This window comes from Hemiscyllium ocellatum, chromosome 10 (genome assembly GCF_020745735.1).
Source record: "Hemiscyllium ocellatum isolate sHemOce1 chromosome 10, sHemOce1.pat.X.cur, whole genome shotgun sequence".
Classification (NCBI taxonomy): Eukaryota; Metazoa; Chordata; class Chondrichthyes; order Orectolobiformes; family Hemiscylliidae; genus Hemiscyllium; species Hemiscyllium ocellatum.
The window spans coordinates 88,117,274-88,139,930 of NC_083410.1; the positions used below are offsets into that span (position 1 = coordinate 88,117,274).

Here is a 22,657-nt window from a genome sequence, read left to right on the forward strand (position 1 = left end):
AATGTTAAAAAAGAAAAGTCTCAGTTACAAAGAATTTAATTCTGACAGACTAAGTTTCAATAGCAATTCAAATCTACAAGCAATAATGTCTGTTGCTTGGACACATACATGCACTTTTTCTGCCTGTCAATCAAAACCAAATGTAGTATTAAGTATTAATTCAAGGCAGTCACACTAAGCTCTTGTGCATTTCCACTTATTAGTATCTGTTCAGTGTCTTAAATAGTATAGGTTTCATTTGTAGTTAGAGTCATGGTTCAATACAGTCCGTTCTGCTATAAAGCACATTTCTTCAATGCAAATTGACTTTTACGCAATCGAAGAATTTAGACCATTATTTGTAGAACTTACGATCTTGGTTCCATTCGTTTAAATGATGCTACTGCTATGCAACTTTCTTATAACGTGGATTTTGCATGAGAACGGTCTATCACTTTATCATTTGCAGTCTTTACATTTTAAAATAGTGGTTTAATATTACAGGCAGCCCTCAGGTTACAAATGGTTCCCATTCTGGAGTCCGTACACAAGTCAAATTGTATGCAAGTCAGAACACACTACAGGACAATGGAAAGCAGCTGTTTGTAAGGATAGGAAATGGTCGTATATATCAGGTCTTCAAATCTATAACCACATACAGGATTGCAATTGTAAGTATTTGTAAGTTGGTTGTTTGTAAATCAGGAACCCCCATACAGATTTTAGGACATTTATTTCTGTAATGAGAGTATTTGGATGTTGAGGAAAAGGATTAGTTCTTGCTAAATGTCCTTGAAAAGTGATGGTTGTGTGCCTTCTTGGACTCTTGTAATCCATGTGGTGAAGGTGTTCCACAGCGCAGGTAAATTGGAGAGTTCTGGGTTTAGATTCAGTGGTATCACAAGAATGGTGATAGATGACTATGTTAAGATAATGTACAATTCAGGTGTGAACATTAAGGTGATCATAAGGCTTGCAATAGTTCCTTCAAAGTAGATAGAACTTGTAATATAACATGTTTAGTATTTGCATACTTGTGAACTCAGATTTTGAAATGGATAAAAATATCTGAGGATGGGTCACTGAACCTGAAACGTTAACTCTGATTTCTCTCTACAGCTGCTGCCAGGTCTGCTGAGTTTTTAATGCAATTTCTGTTTTTGTATGTGATTTCCAGCATCTGCAGTTCTTTATTATATATTAACATTAGTCTAGCAGTCAGGAAATATGAATGCCTCATTTTCCAACTGGCAAGTTATTATAATTTGTGCACATCAATGCTGAGCCTCAGATTTTTACAATTTACCTAAATAACTTGGATGAAGGGGCCCATGGCATGGTTGCTAAATTCGTTGATGACACAACGTAAATTTTTGTTCAGGATATAAGGAGACTGCAAATAAATACAAAAATGTTAAGTGAACTAATGAAGCATAATACTATATAGAAATGAGAGATCCTGGCAGGAATAACAGCAAAGAAGCATATTACCTAAATGAGGAGTCATTTTCCGGAGCTCTGATCTGTAGAGGTATCTGAGTTTCCTAGCGCAAGTTTCAAAAGGTATACCGGTACAACAAGTACTAAGGAAAGCTAGCAGAATGTGATTGCCTATGAAGGAGAATTGAATGCAAAAGAAGGGAAATTGTACACAAGTGAGGTCATAGATGGAGCACTACATACAACATTGCTCTCTTTAAGGATGTAACTGCATCAGAAACAGTTCAAAGAAAGTTTATTAGACTAATACTTGGAACTGGTGGATTGTCTTAAAGGAAAGATTGGATAGGATAGGCTTGTATCTGCTGGAATTTAGAAGAGAAAAAGGCAATTTGATTGCAACATAAGAACATGAGGTGTCTTGACACGTTGAATGCAGAGTGGATATTTCCTCCTGCAAGAGAATTTGCAAGCAAAGCACTTATGACAGATGAAGATAAATTTTTCTCAGTGGGCTGAATGCTTTTGGAACTTCATGACTCTACATTTTGAGGAATATAGTGATAGAAAACAGCTGCTCCAGCCCTGGGATCAGCAGAGAAGTCACAGGAAGATCCCAAACTGATTTATGAAACTATCCCTTGACCATCATTGATCATGCTGAGTAGAACCGACTAAATATGTCTCAGAACGGACCCTCGCCCTTCTCTCATCCCTATGCTATAAAGTATTATTTTGAAACAATCCTTCCCTTTTGCTGTCCATTCCAACGCCCATGTTGTTGCACACCTAGCATTGTCTACCTTTGGAGTGTAAACGTCCCAGTGTCCTGCCCTCTCACACCTCGTGGATTTTTACAGGCCACTCCAGTCGCCTGCTGCTGTTCATCCAGTTCCATGGCAACACTTCCCTCAGCGCCATCTTCGAACACGTGGACGCAGACACCATCGCCCACCCACTATGGAGTCCATTCCCACAGGTGAAGATCTTTCTCCCGAATTGGAGTCAACATTTTTGAGGTTTTCAATCCGATTTCGCCACTGTGGCAATGCTGGATTAGAAATAGGATGCAGAACTTGCCGACTCAGCCCTTCAGGTCCCCTCATCCCCTCTTCTCCTCTTCTAGACAGCAACACGGCAGATTCTCCTTGCATGCTCCAAAGGATCCTGGAATCCGCTCTTCCCATATTGGATGAAGTCAACGACTGATCATCCACACCCCATCCCACCCCCACCACCACCCCCCTCCCCATCTCAGTCCTAAATGGCTTCCCCCCTCCCCTTTTATTCAGAGGCAATTCCCCCTTCCCAGGAGTGCACAGGTTCATAGCTGGGCCAAGAGGGGCTAATGTCTTTGACCCTTTCATGGTCCTTCGAGACACTGAGGTCACAAAAGACGCTTGAAGATGCCTGAAACTACTTTGAGGCTCAGGAAGCATTGTGAACTATGTTCTCCGATTCTGCACTGGAGCCTAGGAATTGCAGACACTTATGAAGTCACAGTGCCTGATGTGGATCTATTGTTGCATAAGTCCGACGTTGTCAAGGTTTTCTGGCTGCATTTAGGTGCATCATCTGCTTCCATAATTACCCACTCCACTGAACATTTACCTGCCAACTGCCCACATGGTCAGCCGTTACCTTCATCTTTCCCTCCCTCTCGACCTCTCCAATCTCTCTGCCTCGGTCTCACCGTCAGCAATGTGAATCCTTTTCCTCCTTTTTTTGTTGATCTTTGATGCCAGGAGAGATTCCCAATGTCACAGGAAACCTGCAGGAGATGCCTCTGAGCGTTCTGAACATTGTGGGGAAACAACATGGGAAACATTCCTGGGACACCCCCGCAGCTAGAGATGTGGTAAAGTGAGAGGAAGTAGGTAAATGACAGCTATTAGTGAATTAGGAATCTCTGCCAACTCCCATCCAGATGAAATGGAAGAACGGTGCAACCCCGAACTACTCCTGGTTGACAACACCACTGGTGGACAGTGACTTCCAAAAGAAGCTCTCTGAAGGGTTGACTATGCCTAGGAAAGTGGAAATGGACTTCAGCACATCACCATTCCTGATCTTGGGACTTCAGATAAATGTGAGGTAGTGTGTTTTGGTAAAGGAAATCAATACCGGACTTATACACTTAATTGTAGGAGCCTGGGGAGTCTGGCCAAACAAAGACCTTGGAGTGTGGGTTCTTAGTTCCTCGAAGGTCGAGTCACAGGCGGACGGATAGTAAAGGTGGTGTTTGGCATTATTCATCAGTGAGTATAGGAGTTGGGAGGTCATGTTGTGGCTGTACAGGACATTGTTTAGGCCACTTTTGGAATATTGCATTCAGTTCTGGTCCCCCTTCCAAAGGAAAGAAGTTGTTAAACTTAAAGAATGTGGCCAGTATTGGAGGGTTTGTGTTATAAGGGGAGGCTGAATAGGCTGGGGCTGTACAGAACATTGGTGAGGACACTTTTGGAATACTGCGTTCAATTCTGGTCTCCTTGCTATAGGAGGGGTGATGTGAAACTTGAAAGGGTTCAGAAAAGGATGTTGGAGGGTTTGAGCTGCAGGGAGAGGCTGAATATGCTGGGGCTGTTTCCCCATAAGCGTCAGAGGCTGAGGGGTGACCCTATGCAGGTTTATAAAATCAAGAGGATCATGGACAGGATGAATAGCCAAACTGTTTGCCCCAGTGTAAGGGACTCCAAAACTAGAGGGGAAAGATATAAAAGGAACCTAAGAGCCAATTTTTTCACCTAGAGGGTGGTACATGTCTGGTATGAGCTGCCAGAGGAACTGGTGGATGCTGGTACAATTACATTGTACAAGTACAACATTTAAAAGGCATCTGGATGGCTATACGAATAGGAAGAGTTTAGAGGGGTATGGGCAAAATGCTGGAAAAAGGGACTGAATTAATTTAAGATATCTGGTCGGCAAACGGGTTGGACTGAAGGGTCCGTTTCCTTGCTGTACAACTCCGAGATGCGCAGCACGGAAACAGACCCATCAGTCCAACTCACCTATGTCAACCCTTAGCAACCTTTGAATATTTTCAAAGCAGAGGTAGATAGCACTCGATAAGCATGGGGTGGGGATCCAAGGTGGCAGCGATCTAAGAGGTCTGCTTTGCTGAGCTCTGTACCTCAGTCCAGGCAAAGTTGCACTCTCACCTCCCCACTTAAATCATTTCTATGATAAGCAAGGGGTGAAACATCATCAGGGTAAGTAGAAATATAGTCAGATCAATCAGATCCTTTTTAGAATGCAGACGGTTCGAGGGACAAGTGACCTACACTTTATTCCTAATGTAGATGCTCACAAAATTGTCGGTTTCACGTACCAGTACAAATTCATCATTCAATCAACACAGTCTGCAAATAATCCAAAGTTAACCCATTGTCCTTAATAAGTGATGTGCCAGGCAGAATATTCTACTATCCTCTTGGGAATACGAGGATAGAGCAGATGAATGCATGCCTGAGGAGCTGGTGCAGGGGAGAAGAGGTCACATTTTTGTATTATTGGAATCTCTTCTGGAGTAGAAGTGACTTGTACACGGATGGATTGCACCTCAATTGGAAGGCGACTAATATACTGGCAGGGAGATTTGTAAGAGTTGCTCAGGAGGATTTAAACTAGTAAGGTGTGGGGGTGGTACCCATGGAAATAGTAAAGAAAGAGATCAATTTGAAACTGGTACAGTCTGGAAAGGGAGCAAGTCAAACAATCAGGGCAGGCAGGAACAAAGCAGAGAACAAGGTAGGACTGATAAATGAAACTACATTTACTTCAATGCAAGAGACCCAACAGGGAAGACAGATAAACACTGGGCATGGTTAGAAACATGGGACTGGGATATCAAAGCAATTACAGAAATGTGGCTCAGGGTTAGACTGGACGGACAGCTGAATGTTCCAGGATACAAATGCTATAGGAAGGACAGAAAGGGAGGGGGGGGGGGTGGTGCAAGAGAATAGATGTTCTCAGATAAAGGGACAGCTGGAAAACAAGGAGCCTTCAGAAATGAAAGAACAGGAGTCCAGAGACAGTATATTCCTGTTAAAGTGAAAGGAAAGGCTGGTTGGTGTAGCAAATGCTGGATGACTAGAGAAGGTGAGGTTTTGGTAAAGAAAAAGGAGGAAGCGTATGTCAGGTACAGACAGTAAAAATCGAGTGAATCCTTAGAAGAATATAAAAGCAGTATGAGTATACTTAAGAGGGAAATCTTAAGTATGCAAAAACAGGACATGAGATAGCTTTGGCAAATAGAGTTAAGGAGAATCCAAGTGGGTTTTATAAATACATTATGAACAAAAAGATAATGATGGAGAGAATAGGGCCCCTCAAAGATCAGCAAGGTAGCCAATGCAGGGAGCTGCAGGAGGGGTGTGTGTGTGTGTGTGTGTGTGTGTGTGGGGGGGGGGGGGGGGGGAGGAAGAGATACTAAATGAGTATCTTGCATTAGTGTTTATTGTAGAGAATCACATGGAAAACTTCAGATGGACATTTTTCAAGCTGTCACATTACAGGTGGTGGTGCTGGATATCTTGAAACGCATAAAGATGTTTAAATCCCCAGGACCTGATCAGGTGTACCCTACAACTCTGTGGGAAGCTAGGGAAGTGATTGCTGGGCACCTTGCTGAGATATTTGTATCATCGATAGTCACAGGTAAGGTGCCAGAAGACTGGACGTTGACTAACGTGGTGTCATTATTTAAGAAAGGTGGTGTGGAAAAGACAGGGAAATATAGACTGGTGAGCCTGACATCGGTGGTTGGCAAGTTGATGGAGGGAATCCTGAGGGACAGGATGTACATGTATTTGGAAAGGCATGGACGCATTAAGATAGTCAGCATGGCTTTGTGCATGGAAAATCACGTCTCACAAACTGGAGTTTTTTGAAGTAGTAACAAAGAGGACTGATGAGGTCAAACTAATAGACGTGATCAATATGGATTCCAACAAGGATTTTGACAAGGTTCCTCATGGGAGACTGGTTAGCAAGGTTAGATCTCATGGAATACAGGGAGGACTAGCCATTTGGATATAGAACTGGCTCGATGGTAGAAGACAGGGTGGTGGCGGAGGGCTGTTTTTCAGACTGGAGCCTGTGACCAGTGGTGTGCCACAAGGATGGTGCTGGGTTCACTATTTTTCGTCATTTATATAAATGATTTGGATGTGAATATAGGAGGTACAGTTAGTAAGTTTGCAGATGACACCAGAATTGGAGGCGTAGTGGACAGCGAAGGAGGTTAGCTCAGATTACAACAGGATCTTGATCAGATGGGCCACAGGCTGAGGAGTGACAGATGGAGTTTAATTTAAATAAATGTGAGGTGCTGCATTTTGGGAAAGCAAATCTTAGCAGGACTTGTACACTTAATGGTAAGGTCCTGGGGACTATTGCTGAACAAAGAAATCTTACAGTGCATGTACATAGGTCCTTGAAAGTAGAGTTGCAGATGGATAGGATAGTGAAGGTGCCATTTGGTAAGCTTTCCTTTGTTGAACAGAGCATTCAGTGTAGGAGTTTGGAGGTCATGTTGAGGCTGTACAGGACATTGGTTAGGCCATTTCTGGAATATTCTGTGCAATTTTGGTCTTTCTCCTACAGGAAGGACGTTGTAAAACTTGAAACGGTTCAGAAAAGATTTACAAGGCTGTTGCCAGGGTTGGATGATTTGAGATATAGGGAGAGGTTGAACAGCCTGGGGCTGTTTTCCCTGAAGCATTGAAGGCTGAGGAGTAACTTTATAGAGATTTATAAAATCATGAGGGGCATGGATTGGATAAATGGACAAGGTCTTTTTGCTAGGGTAGGGGAATCCAGAACTAGACGGCATTGGTTTAGGATGACAGGGGAAAGATATAAAAGGAATCTCAAGGGCAATTTTTTCACAAAGAGGGTTGTGTGTATATGGAATGAGGTGCCAGAGGAAGTGGAGGAGGCTGGTACAATTACAACATTTAAAAAGCATTTGGATGGGTATATGAATAGGAAGGGTTTAGAGGGAAATGCACCAAGTGCTGGCAAAAATGGAACTACATTAGGTTAGAATACCTGGTCTGCATGGACGAGTTGGACCGAAGGATCTGTTTCCATGCTCTACATCTCTACGCATTTAAGAAGGGTAATCCATCCTGCCAGACATATTCAGTGCAGCTACCAAATGCAAGGGAATCCTTTCATTCTCATGAAAAGTCCAAAGTCAATATATCATTGTTAATCTGTAGTAGCTAGATAGAAAGAGTTTGGTGCTTTTTTTTACAAGATTTTACAAGATTACGTGCTTGAGGACCACAAAGACTATTGCAATTGGACTCAAAGTTTGTAGATTACTTTTCATCATGATCTACCTGTCATTAATGGCAATAAACCCAGCTCTAAAATGGACTCTGAAGTTATCTCACATAATGACATATAAATGTTTTCAGGATATGAATTGAGGCAGTTTTTCTAATTCCATCCTCAGAGAGGTGTTTCAGCTGTTTACCCAGAGTATCCCCAAATCAGCATAGTCCAAACGGTATCATATTATAACTTGTTGCCAAGCAAAATTTTGTGCTACTTTTCGCAATAACTCATTTTTGACTGGAGCACTTTTATCCAACAGAAATGTGAAATTCTGAGACTGCTGAATCTCTCATTTTTAGAGATCAGACATGGTGGTTTATATGCTATTCTGTGCTGGCTAGTGTGAATAGATTCTTGTTACTGACTTGTGATTTGCAGAGCAAAATAATGGAATCTCTGATTATCTAAAATTAATCAACTTCTAGAAATACTGGAAAGATCTGGTACCATCTATGGAGAGAGAAAGAGTTTCAGGTTGATAACTTTTGTCAAAATATTTTCATCCGAGAGGTTAGCTCTCTGTCTCTGCACATGCTACCAACCTGAGTACTTCCTGTTTACTTTTATTATTGCAGATTCTCAGGGCTGACTACTATCACTGCATTGTTTAGCACAGTGCTGAATGACATTGAACTTATGCCTAATCAGCATGGCTATATTTTACATGTTTCTGTTCCTATTGACTTTGTTTGGAATTCTTGGCAAGGCGCTACAGCTTTTCTTTATGGGTGTGCAAAGTGATCTGATGTAAATGTTGAAAGTCCCAGTGCCAAATATTCAGGATGGTACTTAATGTAATGGCATTCTATATTGTTCAATGACCTGAACGGCAAGTGAAAAGGTCACAAAAATACTACTGTGGTTATTTCCAAAAATTGCAGCCTTCGACAGAAGCTGCGTATGCTGACTCAGCTCAAGGCGGCATCTAATTTTAGATTGCATAGGCAATGCTTCTGCACTGCAATATCAGTCAGTTCTGATAGAACATGATAGCACAAGAACAGAACTATTTTACATTATTAGAAAATCACTCAATAGCTGCACCAGTAAACTAATGGGGCCGGAATCATGTTATAACCAATACAGGTAAGGAAAGTTCTACAAATAACAACCCAAATTCTTCAATTGTATTAAAGACAATTTGCACTGAAGAAACAAATGTTATAGCAGAACTGACTGTACACTCAAAGATTCAGCAGCTACACCCCTGATGTGCCATTCAGCTTTTGACGGTCACACTGGTCATACTAGTTTATCAACTTCAGCTACAGTCTAGTTCCCAAGAAGCAGTTGGCAGTGGGGTTAATAGGAAGTCTTGCAAAAGGTACAGCAGACCAACCAGCTTTACTGCAGGGGTGATAGATATCAGTTGAGTGTTTGGAGAAACAAAACAATAAATGTTAAAGCAAGACCTCACACAAGATAATCAAATTTGAGGGGACTTTGTTAGAGTAAGGAAGCAATTGTTTCCTCTAAAGAATAAATTTAAAATTGAAAATAATTGGCAAAAGAATTTGATGGCAAATTAGGAGGATATTTTCACAGAGGGCTTTTTAGATCTGGGAAAGAGCTGTGGAAACAGATTCTACAGGATTAAAGATTTGCAGGGTAATGGGGAGGAAGTTGGGACCAGGAACTAAGTTAGACACCTGTTTCAAAGACTCAGTCCAGACATGATAAATCAAACAATTCCATGTTTCCTGGCCTTGAATGGAGGTGAGGGAGGTGGTGTGGGTGCAGGTTTTGCAATTCCTGTGGTAGCAGGGGAAGGTGCCAGGATGGGAGGGTGGGTTGTAGGGGGGCGTGGACCTGACCAGGTAGTCACGGAGAGAATGTTCTTTGCGGAAGGTGGAAAGGGGTGGGGAGGGAAATATATCCCTGGTGGTGGGGCCCGTTTGGAGATGGCGGAAATGTCAGTGGATGATTCTAAGAACCTAACCCCGTCAACTCTACATTCCATCATCTCTGGTTTCTTGTATATCCCCTGCTACCCTTCATCCCAATGGCAAAGGATTAGGTGCTAACTCTGGATATCTACACAACATCTACTGCATCCTTTATTAAACTCAACTTAAAACTTACCCCTTTGATCAAGCATTTGGCCTGCTCTCCATCTAGTTGATAGTCTTTTTTTCTTACACTTTTGTGAAACACCTTGACATTTTACTACACTAAAAAGGTGCCATAACAAAAGTGAGTTGCTATCACTATTCATCTTTCATCCAACATCTCCAGTTTTTAAATAATAATGCATTTATATCAATTATTTCCATTGCCTTGGTCATTTTTCCCTAAAATCATAGAAATCTTTAATCCCTCTGTCCTGCATTCTGTATTCTTGAGATTCATGGCTTCTTCACTGAAAAGAAACTTTACAATATGAAGCCTTGTATTTTTCCAGTACTTTGCAGTGCCAAACTGAGCACTTAGCCGAAGACCTCCTTCAATTTGTAAACATGAACTGCTCTTCGAGTTCTCGGTTCATTTAATTATCCAACCCATCTCAGTCTGATTAGAAAAACCTTTGCCTCCTACACTGTTTCAATCAAGCTCATTATAAATTCCCTCTTCTATCAGGTACTTTACAGCCTCAGTAATGAGTGAACAATTTGTAACAAAGGATATTAAAGTTGTTTCTCTGGTATGACAAAGTCGTAAGCTGGGGCTCAATACAATTGGGATGCTTGATTTTCTTCAGCAATAGTTACGGAATGGGGAAACTTTCATTTTGCTGAATATTCCATTTTATGAACTCCAATTCCTACTATTCTTCTGCAACTAATTCAACTATATTGGAACTTTTGTTTTTGTCAACTGTTCCCTGCCATCTCTGCATCCATGTGCAACAAGACCTTCATGCCATGCAGCATCCATGTAACAAGTGTCAGAAAGTCCACTGCCAATAATATAACAGTCACTCTTTGACATTTAGGGAAATGTCATACCTGAATTGTCAACGATGAAGACCCTGCAGTTTACCATGGACCAAAAACTGAACTGGACCAACCATATACACACTCCAACCACAAGGGCCAGACAAGACTAATTCTGCAATGAGCTGACTGGCACTCCAACTAACAACTTAGCCATGCACTCCCATCACCACCGATATTTAATGGCATCAGTGCATATTGTAAATAAAGTACACTGCAGCATGGCTGCTTTGTTAGAACCTTCTAAACCTCTGAGCTCTCCTACTTGGGAAGACAAAATTAGCAGATACATGGGACTCCAACCACCTACACATTCCCTTCAAAGCCACACACCATCCTGATACTGAACTATAATCACTGTTCTTTCATTGTTACTGGGTTAAAATCTGCAAACTCCCTCTTTATACCATTGTGGGTGTGCCTAATCTACATAGACAGTGCTTGACGAAAGCAGCTTACCACTACCACGTTGAAGGCAATTATAGATGGGCAACAAATGCTGTCCTTGTGAAAGAACAATTTTTAAAACAGTCTTACAAAAAGTTGATCATCTGTAATATCTTCCATTTTTAATGGAAGGTCATTTTCCGAAACATTAATTTTCTTTCTCTTTCTGTAGATGCAGGCGGGCCTGTTTATTTTTTACAGCCTTTTGTTATTTGTAATGTCAAAGTTTTGCTGGTAACTTTCTGTTCACTGACAAGAAGCATAGAGCAAGATAAAGTAATACCAAATGGGGCTCATCAGAATATGCCGACAATCCTGGCTTCAAAGCTTTGAATGTTTCATGTGCAAGTTTAGGAGATCCTGTTGAAAGGAATCACAAAATTAGAAATTTGGATGATTAGATTCCTCAACAGTGCAGTTCATATCAATTGAGAGAGTATGCAAAGGGAAATAACCACTGAAAGACCGAAGCGTGAAATTACAAATTTAGGCAATAAACATTCAAATGCTTAACAGGATACACATAGAAAGTTAGTGCAGGATAAATACTAGAGAGCTTTAAAAAGCATTCTGATTTAAATGTTTGTGGTGCAAATTAAGGCAACAAATGCTCAGAAAAACATGATTCAGCATTAAAAAGACAATATAGAGTGCGCTGCTCTCCATTGAGCTAGCACCCTGGAATCTCTTTCTTCCAGTTGAGGGGACACCATCAATATAGTGACTCAAAAGCAGCTCCACTGACTATGCTTGGAGATCAAAGGTTACATTTCTGGGCTAGCAATCTCGAGAAAAATCCTTAAGCACTTTTCAGACGAGAGACCTGTGACCAGTGGGGTGCCAGTCCTGGGTCCACTGCTTTTCGTCATTTATAAAAATGATTTGGATGTGAGCACAGGACACATAGTTAGTAAGTTTGCAGATGACTCCAAATTTAGAGGTGTAATGCACAGTGAAGTTTACCTCAGAGTACAATGGGACCTTAATCAAATGGACCAGGAGTGACAGATAGAGTTTAATTTACATAAATGCGAGATGTTATATTTTGGAAATGCAAATCAGGGCAGGACTTATACACTTAATGGCAAGGTCGTGGGGAGCGTTGCTGAACAAAGAGACCTTGGAGTGTATGTTCATAGTTCCTTGAAAGTAGAGCTGCAGGTAAATAGGACAGTGAAGGAGGCGTTTGGTAAGTTTTCCTTTATTGAACAGAGCATTCAGTGTAAGAGTTTGGAGATCATGTTGCATAGGATATTGGTTAGGCCACTTCTGGAATCCTGTGTGCAATTCTAGTCTCCCTCCTATAGGAAGGATGTTGCGAAACTTGAAATGACTCAAAAGAATTAACAAGGATGTTATCAGAGGTGGAGGATTTGAGCTATAGAGAGAGGTTGAATAGACTGGAGCTGTATCCCCAGAGCATCAGAGGCGGATTAGTGACCTTACAGATGCTCATAAAATCATGTGGGGCACAAATCTTTCCCATGGGGTGGGGGAGTCCAGAATTAGAGGGCATAGTTTTAAGGTGAGAAGGGAAAGATTTAAAAGGGACCTAAGGGGCAACTTTTGCACACAGAGGGTGGTACGTGTGTGGAATGTGCTGCCAGGAGAAGTGGTGGAGGCTGGTACAATTATAACATTTAAAAGGTATCTGAATGGGTATATGAATAGGGTGGGTTTGGAGGGATAAGGTCCCAGTGCTGGCAAATTGGACTAGATTAGGTTAGGATATCTGGTCAGCATGGATGAGTTGGACCAAAGGGTCTGTTTTGGTAGTGTACATCTCTATGACTCCACTTAAATTCTGATAATCAAATAAATCTGAAATATGCAGCCAGCAACAGTTTAGTGATTATAAAACTAGTGAACGGTCACGAAAATTACATCTGATTCACTTAATGTCCTTAAAGTAAAGAAATCCATCAGCCTTGTGCAGTCTGCCCTGCAGTGATGTAGTTCACTCTTAAACTGTATCAAATCTCAATTTTAAAAAATCAAATACAATAAAACCAAATGAACCAGCTAGAATCATTCTAGATAGGATAAAGGCAAAAGTAATCCAGTTGATTCTATAAAGTGTGCCTCACCTTTGGGGACTTGCATCAAAATTAGTGACAGACAGCTCAAGTGACAGTCATACACCATATTTATACCTTTCTTACAACTTCGAGTAAAAAGTGAGGTCTGTAGATGCTGGAGATCAGAGCTGAAAATGTGTTGCTGGTTAAAGCGTAGCAGGTCAGGCAGCATCCAAGGAACAGGAAATTCGACGTTCGGGCATAAGCCCTTCATCAGGAAGCCTTCCTGATGAAGAGCTTATGCCCGAAATGTCGAATTTCCTGTTCCTTGGATGCTGCCTGACCTGCTGCGCTTTAACCAGCAACACATTTTCAGCTTTCTTACAACTTCCCAGACATCTCTAGCAATACCTTGTCCCACTGGCAGGATAGAACTATCAGAGGTAACATTGCGTATAATCATGTGCAACTGAGTGTGGGAAATACTGGGAGTCCTCAACATTGAGTCTGGATCTCGTGAAGTCCCATGGTATCGCATTAAGCTTAAATCAGGAAACATCCTGATCTACATTGAGGACATCCTTTAATGTGACATATTAGCATGCTAATTGGAATGATTCAGAACCGATATACTACCTCAACATTGGGAAATCAGGACAGTTTGCTATTTAACTATATTCAACCACAATCCATAAACAACTTCACTCACACGGACATCACCATCAAATCAGGGTACTGAACCCTGGTTCAAAGAGAAATGTAGTGAGGATGCTAGGAGCATGTGTGATACATATATTATAAATCCAATTCTCTTTTCAATATTACTGTGTTGAATCTGCATCCTTCATCTCTTCAACCAGTTAATTTCAAATCATTATACCAGCTGCATAAGACCTTTCACTTCATTACTCCTGGTTCTTTTCCCGAAATATCTCAAATTTGTCCCCTCTTTTGTAATAATTAAGAGAACAGAGATCGAGAACACACACTGGATTATCAACACCAAGCTCACAGGGATCAAATTTATGAGAGAGGAGGAAACCAACAACCAATTCCAATTCCTATTCTTGGATGTGATGGTAGAATGAACACAATGGTGAATGAACAAAAGTGTACAGAAAAACCACACACACAGACCAGATCCTGAATTACAACGGCAACCACCAAACACACATAAGAGAAACTGCATTAGGATCTTGTTCAAAAGGGCTACATCACACTGCAGCACTCCCTGCTTGGAAAAAGAGGAAGAACACCTCTACAAAGTCTTTGCCAAGAACGGATACCCCTGCAACTTTATCCATAGATGCCTAATGGACAAATAATGCAACAAGGATGTGCAATGACCTAACACACTAGCCACACTATCTTATGTAAAAAAACCTCATGTTACTAACAGCCAGATTTCTCCAGATTCATGACAGCCATGCTCAGACAACAACTTACCAAAACAAAAGAAACACTACCCATCATATGCAAAACAAATGTAGCTTACAAGGTTCCATGCAAAGATTGCATGAAACACTAGATAAAACAAATGGGCAGACAACTAGCAATCCGCATCCATGAACACCAATAAGCCACAAAACATAATGACCAGCTGTCCCTAGAATGCATACGTATGAATGACAAGGACGACAAATTTGACTGGGACAAACAATAATAGGACAAACTAAACAGAGGACAGCCGGATAATTTCTAGAAGCATGGCAGTCATCCATGGACTCCAATAAATACATTGTAGTGGCATATTGGGTGTAGGTCATGAATAACCAAAACAAGCAATCTGAAACAGCAGGAACAGAACTAAATGAATTCCAGAAGACAGTACAGCAGCACTTCACAGGAGGCTCCAACGCATTTAAGATGTCACCTAGACAGGGGACAAAATGTCTGCAAATCAACTTCCCAGCTCAGCGAACACACCCACAACGGCAGCAACCGGCATTTGAACTACAAATTTTTACACAACCCTTGATCTTCATGGGCGGCACGGTGGCACATGGGCGGCACGGTGGCACAGTGGTTAGCACTGCTGCCTCACAGCGCCTGAAGACCCGGGTTCAATTCCCGACTCAGGCGACTGACTGTGTGGAGTTTGCACGTTCTCCCCGTGTCTGCGTGGGTTTCCTCCGGGTGCTCCGGTTTCCTCCCACAGTCCAAAGATGTGCGGATCAGGTGAATTGGCCATGCTAAATTGCCCGTAGTGTTAGGTAAGGGGTAATGTAGGGGTATGGGTGGGTTTCGCTTCGGCGGGTCGGTGTGGACTTGTTGGGCCGAAGGGCCTGTTTCCACACTGTAAGTCTAATCTAAGTCTAATCTAATCTGTCCCTTCTGGTTATCGACTGTCCTCCAGTCTAAAGAGTTTCTGATTATTTACTACTTTAAAACCTAGTATACCAGCGAACATCCCTATTAAATTTCCTTTTATTCTAGTCAAAGAACAGTGAAGCTGCTATAATCTCACCATGAAACTCAAATCCCTTAACCTTGGTCTTCTTCTAGCACAGAATTGGACATAGACAACATTCTGGCCGACGTCTAACCAAAAATTTATAATTTGGAGGTTGGAATGGGGTGGGCAAAGTTAAAAATCAGGTAATAGCCTGAAGGTTTATTTGCAAGTACAAACTTTCAGAGAACTGCTCCTTCATCAGGTAGTTGTGAAGTGGGATCATAAGGCAGAATTTATAGCAAAGGGTTATAGTGTCATACAACTGAAATGAAATATTGAAAAACCTAGATTTTTGTTAAGTTTCATCTTTTAGAATGGATTACAGGTTTCAGTTCATTAATATGTAAATCCCAGAACTTCTTTTAAGTCACATTCTCAAGATAAATTAAGGTTTTATTTTAAAAAGTGACATCTCAGCTCAGCCAATGCATTAAAGGTGACAGACATGGGTTGCAACCGATAGGGTACCCTTCGTTGTCCACTACTTCCTGAGAGCTGAAAAACTACACCATGTTCTTCGCAGAAAAATGTGTTGCTGGAAAAGCGCACCAGGTCAGGCAGCATCCAAGGAGCAGGATAATCAACGTTTCAGGCATAAGCCCTTCTTCAGGAATCATTATGCCCAAAACATCGATTCTCCTGCTCCTTGGATGCTGCCTGACCTGCTGTGCTTTTCCAGCAACACATTTTCAGCTCTGATCTCCAGCATCTGCAGTCCTCACTTTCTCCATGTTCTTCGCAGCCTGGAACACATTACCAATAAGGGTGAGCACCTTGCCAAGACCTTCCCTACACCTCCACTTTTCGCCCTTAAAACAACCACCAAACCTTAAATGGATCATTGTTCACAGCAAACTGCCTGGCTTTCAGGACATCAACCACAACACCATACAACCCTGCCATGGCAAACACTGGAAGGCAAATACAGTGTCAGAGTGTCAACACTGATACCACCATTAAATGTGAGGACACCACACACCATGTACACAGCAGGTACTTGTGTGACTCAGCCAACATGGTCTCTCATATGCTGCAGGCCAGGAGCCCCGAGTCATGGTACATTGGCGAGACCAAGCAGACACCACAACAGTGGATGAATGGACACCGCGCAACAATCTCCAGACAGGGGTGTCCGTCCCAGTCAGGGAACTCACCAGCGGTCATGGACATTCAGCCTCTGATCTTCAGGTAACCATCCTCCAAGGCATGGTTGCTCAGTGGTTCGCACTGCTGCCTCACAGTACCAGGAACCCAGGTTCAATTACTGTCTCAGACGACTGTCTGTGTGGAGTTTGCACAGTCTCCCTGTGTCTGTGGATTTCCTCTGGGTGCTACAGTTTCCTCCCACACTCCAAAGATGTGCAGGTTAAGTGGATTGGCTATGCAAAATTGCTTATAGTGTTCAGGGATATGTAGGCTGTGTATTAGCCTAAATATAGAGTAGGGGGAATAGGATTGGATGTCTTACTTTTCACAGGGTCGGTGTGCACTTGTTGGCCAAAAGGCCTGTTTCCACACAGTTGGGGTTCTGTCAGGTAGACTTCGGGATAGGCAACAACACAAAGTGACCGAGCAGAGGCTGATAGCCAAGTTCGGTACCTTGGGTTTATGTCACGCTGCAGGTGACTCCACTACACACACACACACTCACGCCCCCCATAACAGGCTTACACCCCATCACACTCACTTTACCAAGCTTGCACACACAGAAACACACACACTCTCCCCTGCACATGCAAATACACAAGTCTATATTGGGTGAATTTGTAATTGCAGACACATTATATTTTGCTCAAAAAATGCAATCTGCAGGCAGTCAATCCATGTAATATTTTGTAAATTCTACTTTGGAAATTGAACCAATCTGACTCAAGATTGGAATACAGATTCTAACCTCACACCTTTAATGCATTGTCTGACCTGAAATGACAGCTTTTTTTAATAAAACCTTAAGTTATCGCGAGAATGTGACTTAAAAGTAGTTCTGGAATTTAATTATTAATGAGCTGAAACCTGTTACCCACTTTAAAAGATGAGAGATTTAATAACAAATATAGGTTTGTTCAATATATCATTTCATACGCATGATATTGTAATTACTTTGCTATAATTCTGCATATTGTGATCCTGCTTCACAGCTACCTGATGAAGGAGTAGTGTTCCGAAAGCTAATACTTCCAAATAAACCTGTTGACTATAAGCTGAAGTTGTGATTTTTAACAATAATTTATGAAGAATTAGCATCAGTACGGAGGTATGGCATTGAGGGGGAGTTGGAGGTTTGGATTAGAAATTGGCTGGCTGGAAGAAGAGAGAGGATAGTAGTTGATGGTAAAGGTTCATCTTGGAGTGCAGTTACCAGCGGTGTTCCGCAAGGATCTGTTTTGGGACCATTGCTGGTTGTCATTTTTATAAATGACCTGGAGGAGGGGCTGGGAGGTTGGGTGAGCAAGTTTGCGGATGATACGAAAGTCGGTGGAGTTGTTGACAGTGAGGAAGGATGTGGCAGGTTACAGCGGGATATAGATAAGCTGTAGAGCTGGGCAGAAAGGTGGCAAATGGAGTTCAATGTTGCTAAGTGTGAAGTGATTCACTTTGGTAAGAGTAATAAGAAGATGGAGTACTGGGCAAATGGTCGGATACTTGGTAGTATGGATGAACAGAGGGATCTTGGTGTCCATGTACACAGATCTCTGAAAGTTGCCATGCAGTTAAATAGTGCTGTGAAGGCGGCATGTGGTGTACTGGCTTTTTTTGGTAGAGGAATTGAATTCCTGAGTCCTGAGGTCATGTGGCAGTTGTATAAGACTCTGGTATGGCCGCATCTGGAGTACTGTGTGCAGTTTTGGTCGCCATACTATAGGAAGGATGTGGAGGCACTGGAACGGGTGCAGAGGAGGTTTACCAGGATCTTGCCTGGTATGGTAGGAAGATCGTATGAGGAAAGGCTGAGGCACTTGGGACTGTTTTCATTGGAGGAAAGAAGATTTGGGGTGACTTGATAGAGGTGTACAAGATGATTAGGAGTTTAGATAAGGTTGACCATGAGAACCTTTTTCCACATATGGAGTCAGATATTACGAGGGGGCATAACTTTAAATTAAGGGGTGGTAGGTATAGGACAGATGTTAGGGGTAGATTCTTTACTCAGCGAGTCGCGAGTTCATGGAATGCCCTGCCAGTAACAGTGGTGGACTCTCCCTCTTTATGGGCATTTAAACGGACATTGGATAGGCATATGGAGGAAAGTGGGCTAGTGTAGGTTAGGTGGGCTTGGATCGGCGCAACATCGAGGGCCGAAGGGCCTGTACTGCGCTGTATTTTTCTATGATCTATGTACATGGGGAGGGGTTGGTGCAGCAAATTTGCTCCCAAAAGCCCTTAAAACATAGATATTTTAATCATGTGGGATGGCCAGAGAGAAGTCATCCCCATACCCAGAATAGAGAATCTTAGAGAAGTAGTTTATACAGAGATCCTGTGCCTCTCCAGCTCCTTCAATAATACGTTGCCTCTCTCCTGCCTCGCCCTGCTTAATGTAATTTCCCTATACCTGTATTCTGAACCTTTAATTCTAAAGCTATGAATACCATGTTTTTGTTTAAAAAAGCAACTGCAACATGCCCCATCATTTTCAAAGATTTATCTATATTGTAACCATTATGAGATTTAAAACACTGCTATATTATGGGGCTCTAATGTTACGGTAAAGGAAAGAAAGGAGTCATGTGACCACATTGGAATTTGATTCACAGCTTGAAAACAATAAATGCTGGAGATCAAAGAGGGTCAGACAGCAAGCCAACGTCTCAAGTCTACTTGAAGAGTTGTCTAGACTCAAAATGTTAGCTTGTTCTCTACTCTCCATGAATGCTGTGACCCTCAGATCTCCAGTATTTGTTGTTTTAAGGACCGATTCCAGCATCTGCAGTAATTTGCTCTCACAGTAAACCTCCATCCTCAAATGCCCTCAAGCATGAGTTGGTGAACTACATTTTTAAACTGTGTGATGTGTGTACACCCATGGAGTTGTCATGGTGTTCTGGGATTCTCGATCCAATAATCTCAGTCTCCCAAAGTGAGAAAGATGTTTATGGACATTAAGCTGTAAACAGGTCTTTTTATTCATTCACAGGATGAGGGCATCACCAGCTAGCCAACATTCATTATCTACCCCTAAGTTAAGAGTCAACCACATTGCTGTGGGCCTGGAGTTACACGTAGGCCAGACCAGGTAAGGACAGCAGTTTCCTTCCCTAAAGGACATTAGGGGACCAGATGGGTTTTTCTGACAATCGGCAATGGTTTTGTGGCCACCGTTAGACTATTAATTCCAGACTTTTTTTTGTTATTGAATTCAATTCCACCCATTTGCCATGCAGGATTCTAACATGGTCTCCAGAACGTTACCTGGGTGTCTGGGTTAACAATCCAGTGATAATGCCAGTAGGCCCTCAACTCCCCATACAGCATTATTACTCAAACTACAGTCACTAATTGCAGTTAAAAAGTATTGGAGCAGGGGTCATGTTTCTCAGTATCAGTATCCACATCTTAGCAATTTTGCAAAGTAGCTGGAAATAAATACCTACCATTTGGCAACTTGGTAAACTTGAAGACATGAATGCGTGTCCCAGTACTGCCAGCATCAAACATAATTCCATAGAAGTCTTGAGGTACAGGTTGTCCAAGTGCTGCCTGAATGACGAATCCTAGCCCATTTTGTGTTCTTTGAAAAGGTCGCTTTTGATATACATATATTAATATGCATACAAAAAGGACAAACACATATGCAACTTTTGGTACCTTCATGGCTCCCAACATTTAAAATCATTTTTTTTGGCTGCAGATTCAAGCACAATTTGCACAACTCATTGTAGAATCTGTAATAAAAAAGTTAGTTTAACTAATTAACCAGTTTCAAATATTGAAGACATTTTCTCAAGCTGGACAGTGAAAATTTTCTTGCTTTTTAATCAGCAATATGTAGCCTTGCAAAATTCTCAAAGTAGCAAAATTTAAAACCAAACAAATCCAGGTAATCAATGCTGGATTAATTGGAACATGTACTAAAATTCAGTATAATGCTGCACTGCTGAGGCAGAGTGGGACCAATGACCAAAATGACCCTTTCAAAAGCTGATCTTTACCCTTTATCTGTTCTGACACATATGTGACACCACTCTTAGAGACTAGTTGACTCTGAAGGGACATGGCAACTTACTCAGCCTTAGAAGGGAAACTTCTGATGGGCAATTAATGTTAGCTTTGTCAGCAACATCCACATCAAAAGAATGGATAAAGAACAAAAAAGACTTGGCCCTGCACATGCAAAACTCATGTCAAACTGTGCTCAGCATTCGCAAATGTGAATGAAAATGACAATTTTATAGTCTTTGGCTTCTCTTTAGCCGGGTTTGGGAGGTGGGGGGGGGGGGTGCATTTTCTAACCTATTTATAATGCCTGGTTGAAACATTGAAAATAGCAATAGGTCAGTGCATCAGGGCTACTTTGGAGTTCCATTGGATCATAACTGGTCAGTCTCGCTGCAATATCCCTATATCGCTTTTTACCTTATTCTAGAAATCCATTAATTTTTGAGATGAGGAATACACTTAGTGAGCCTCCTCAACCTTCCAGTGTAGACAATTCCAAAGAGTCACATTTAGAGGAAAGAAGTTCCTATTTCAATCCTAAACAGACTACCCCTTATTTCGAGACTGCCTCCCCCTGGTTTTAGCATCATCGAATGTAGATAATTCTTCCTGCATGTGCCCCGTTGAGCCCTGTAAGAATCTCTTATATGCTTCAACTAGATCACTGGTGTAGGCCTAAAGTATAACACATATTTAGATAGCAAGCAAACAAACAACTTGAAAATTACATTGCTATTTTGGCTGCTGGTAGTATTCTTGTGTGAGAATGAGAAGGTTCTGCTCTCGAGTATCATTCCAGCCATCTGATTACTAAATCTAAGTTGAAACTCTGGTGCCACAGTGAAGGAACACAATTGTTAGAGATGCCATCTTTCAAATGACGTTACCCCAAAGAGGAAATTGATATTCTTCATATAATCTGGACTAGAATTGATTATTATTTGAGGGATTAATATTGACCATGTGGAATGATTCGCTTTATTTTGAACCAGTACCATGGAAACCTCCATATCCACCTAATCTGGGGGTGGGGGAAGAATCTGAGACTCAGTTAACATCTCAAGTGAAAAACAACACCTCAGACAGTGTAGCACTTCAATCATCATATGTAATAGCATGTCATGTAGATTATATGCTCAAGTCTATGGAGTGGCACTACAACCTTCAATTTACTGCCCACAGCCTTCTGATTCACCCTTATCACTGAATCAAGGATGACATAATTGTTTCAAAGGCAGAAAATAATGCAGAGCTACAGATCAGAATAAGTTATACTATTAGATTGCTTTTTCATGGTGAGTGAGAGAATGCATTATTGGAACATGCATTATGTCATTGTGTTATAATCAAGGAAGCTTAAAAATTATGGAATTAAGGAAATAATCTCAGTAAATAATACCAAAACCCTGCTGGGTCATAATCTAGCAAATTGGAAGTAGCCTAACATAGAATATGAAAAATATCAACACACTCATGGTTACTGTATAACATAGTTATCCTCTTGGTAGGCATTTTAATTAAACCACAGAGGTTGCTAGAAAAACTCAGCAGGTCTGGAAGCATCTGCAAAATCAAATTTTCCTCAGAACTGAAAAAAGCTAGGAAAATGTTGTCAGGGGAGGGAGGGGGCGCAGGATGGAGGGGGGCAAGATGGGGGGGCAGAGCTAGAGAAAGCAGGATGAGGGAGGAAGGGAGCAGAGAGGGGGTGGGGGCAGCGTCAGCAGCATGAGGGAGGGCAGAGTGAGAATGAGAGCAAGTTGAGGAAGGGAGTCGGGGGAAGAGGGGAGGGAGTCGGGGAAGAGGGGAGGGAGTCGGGGGAAGAGGGGAGGGAGTCGGGGGAAGAGGGGAGGGAGTCGGGGGAAGAGGGTGCGGGGGGG

General features: G+C 41.9%; 1 protein-coding gene across 2 annotated transcripts in view; it reads right to left on the bottom strand.

Annotated features, from left to right (window-relative positions):
• entpd6 (ectonucleoside triphosphate diphosphohydrolase 6) overlaps window positions 1-22,657 on the bottom strand; it is a 62,230-nt gene that overhangs the window by 39,065 nt on the left and 508 nt on the right. For both annotated transcript variants that reach the window (XM_060831724.1, XM_060831723.1), the window contains exons 2-3: window positions 20,216-20,506; window positions 11,434-11,510 (exon numbers count right to left, since the gene is read on the bottom strand). In XM_060831724.1, coding sequence (XP_060687707.1) covers window positions 11,434-11,510; window positions 20,216-20,447 — 309 coding nt within the window. In that variant the 5' untranslated portion in view covers window positions 20,448-20,506. The remainder of the gene's footprint in view (window positions 1-11,433; window positions 11,511-20,215; window positions 20,507-22,657) is intronic.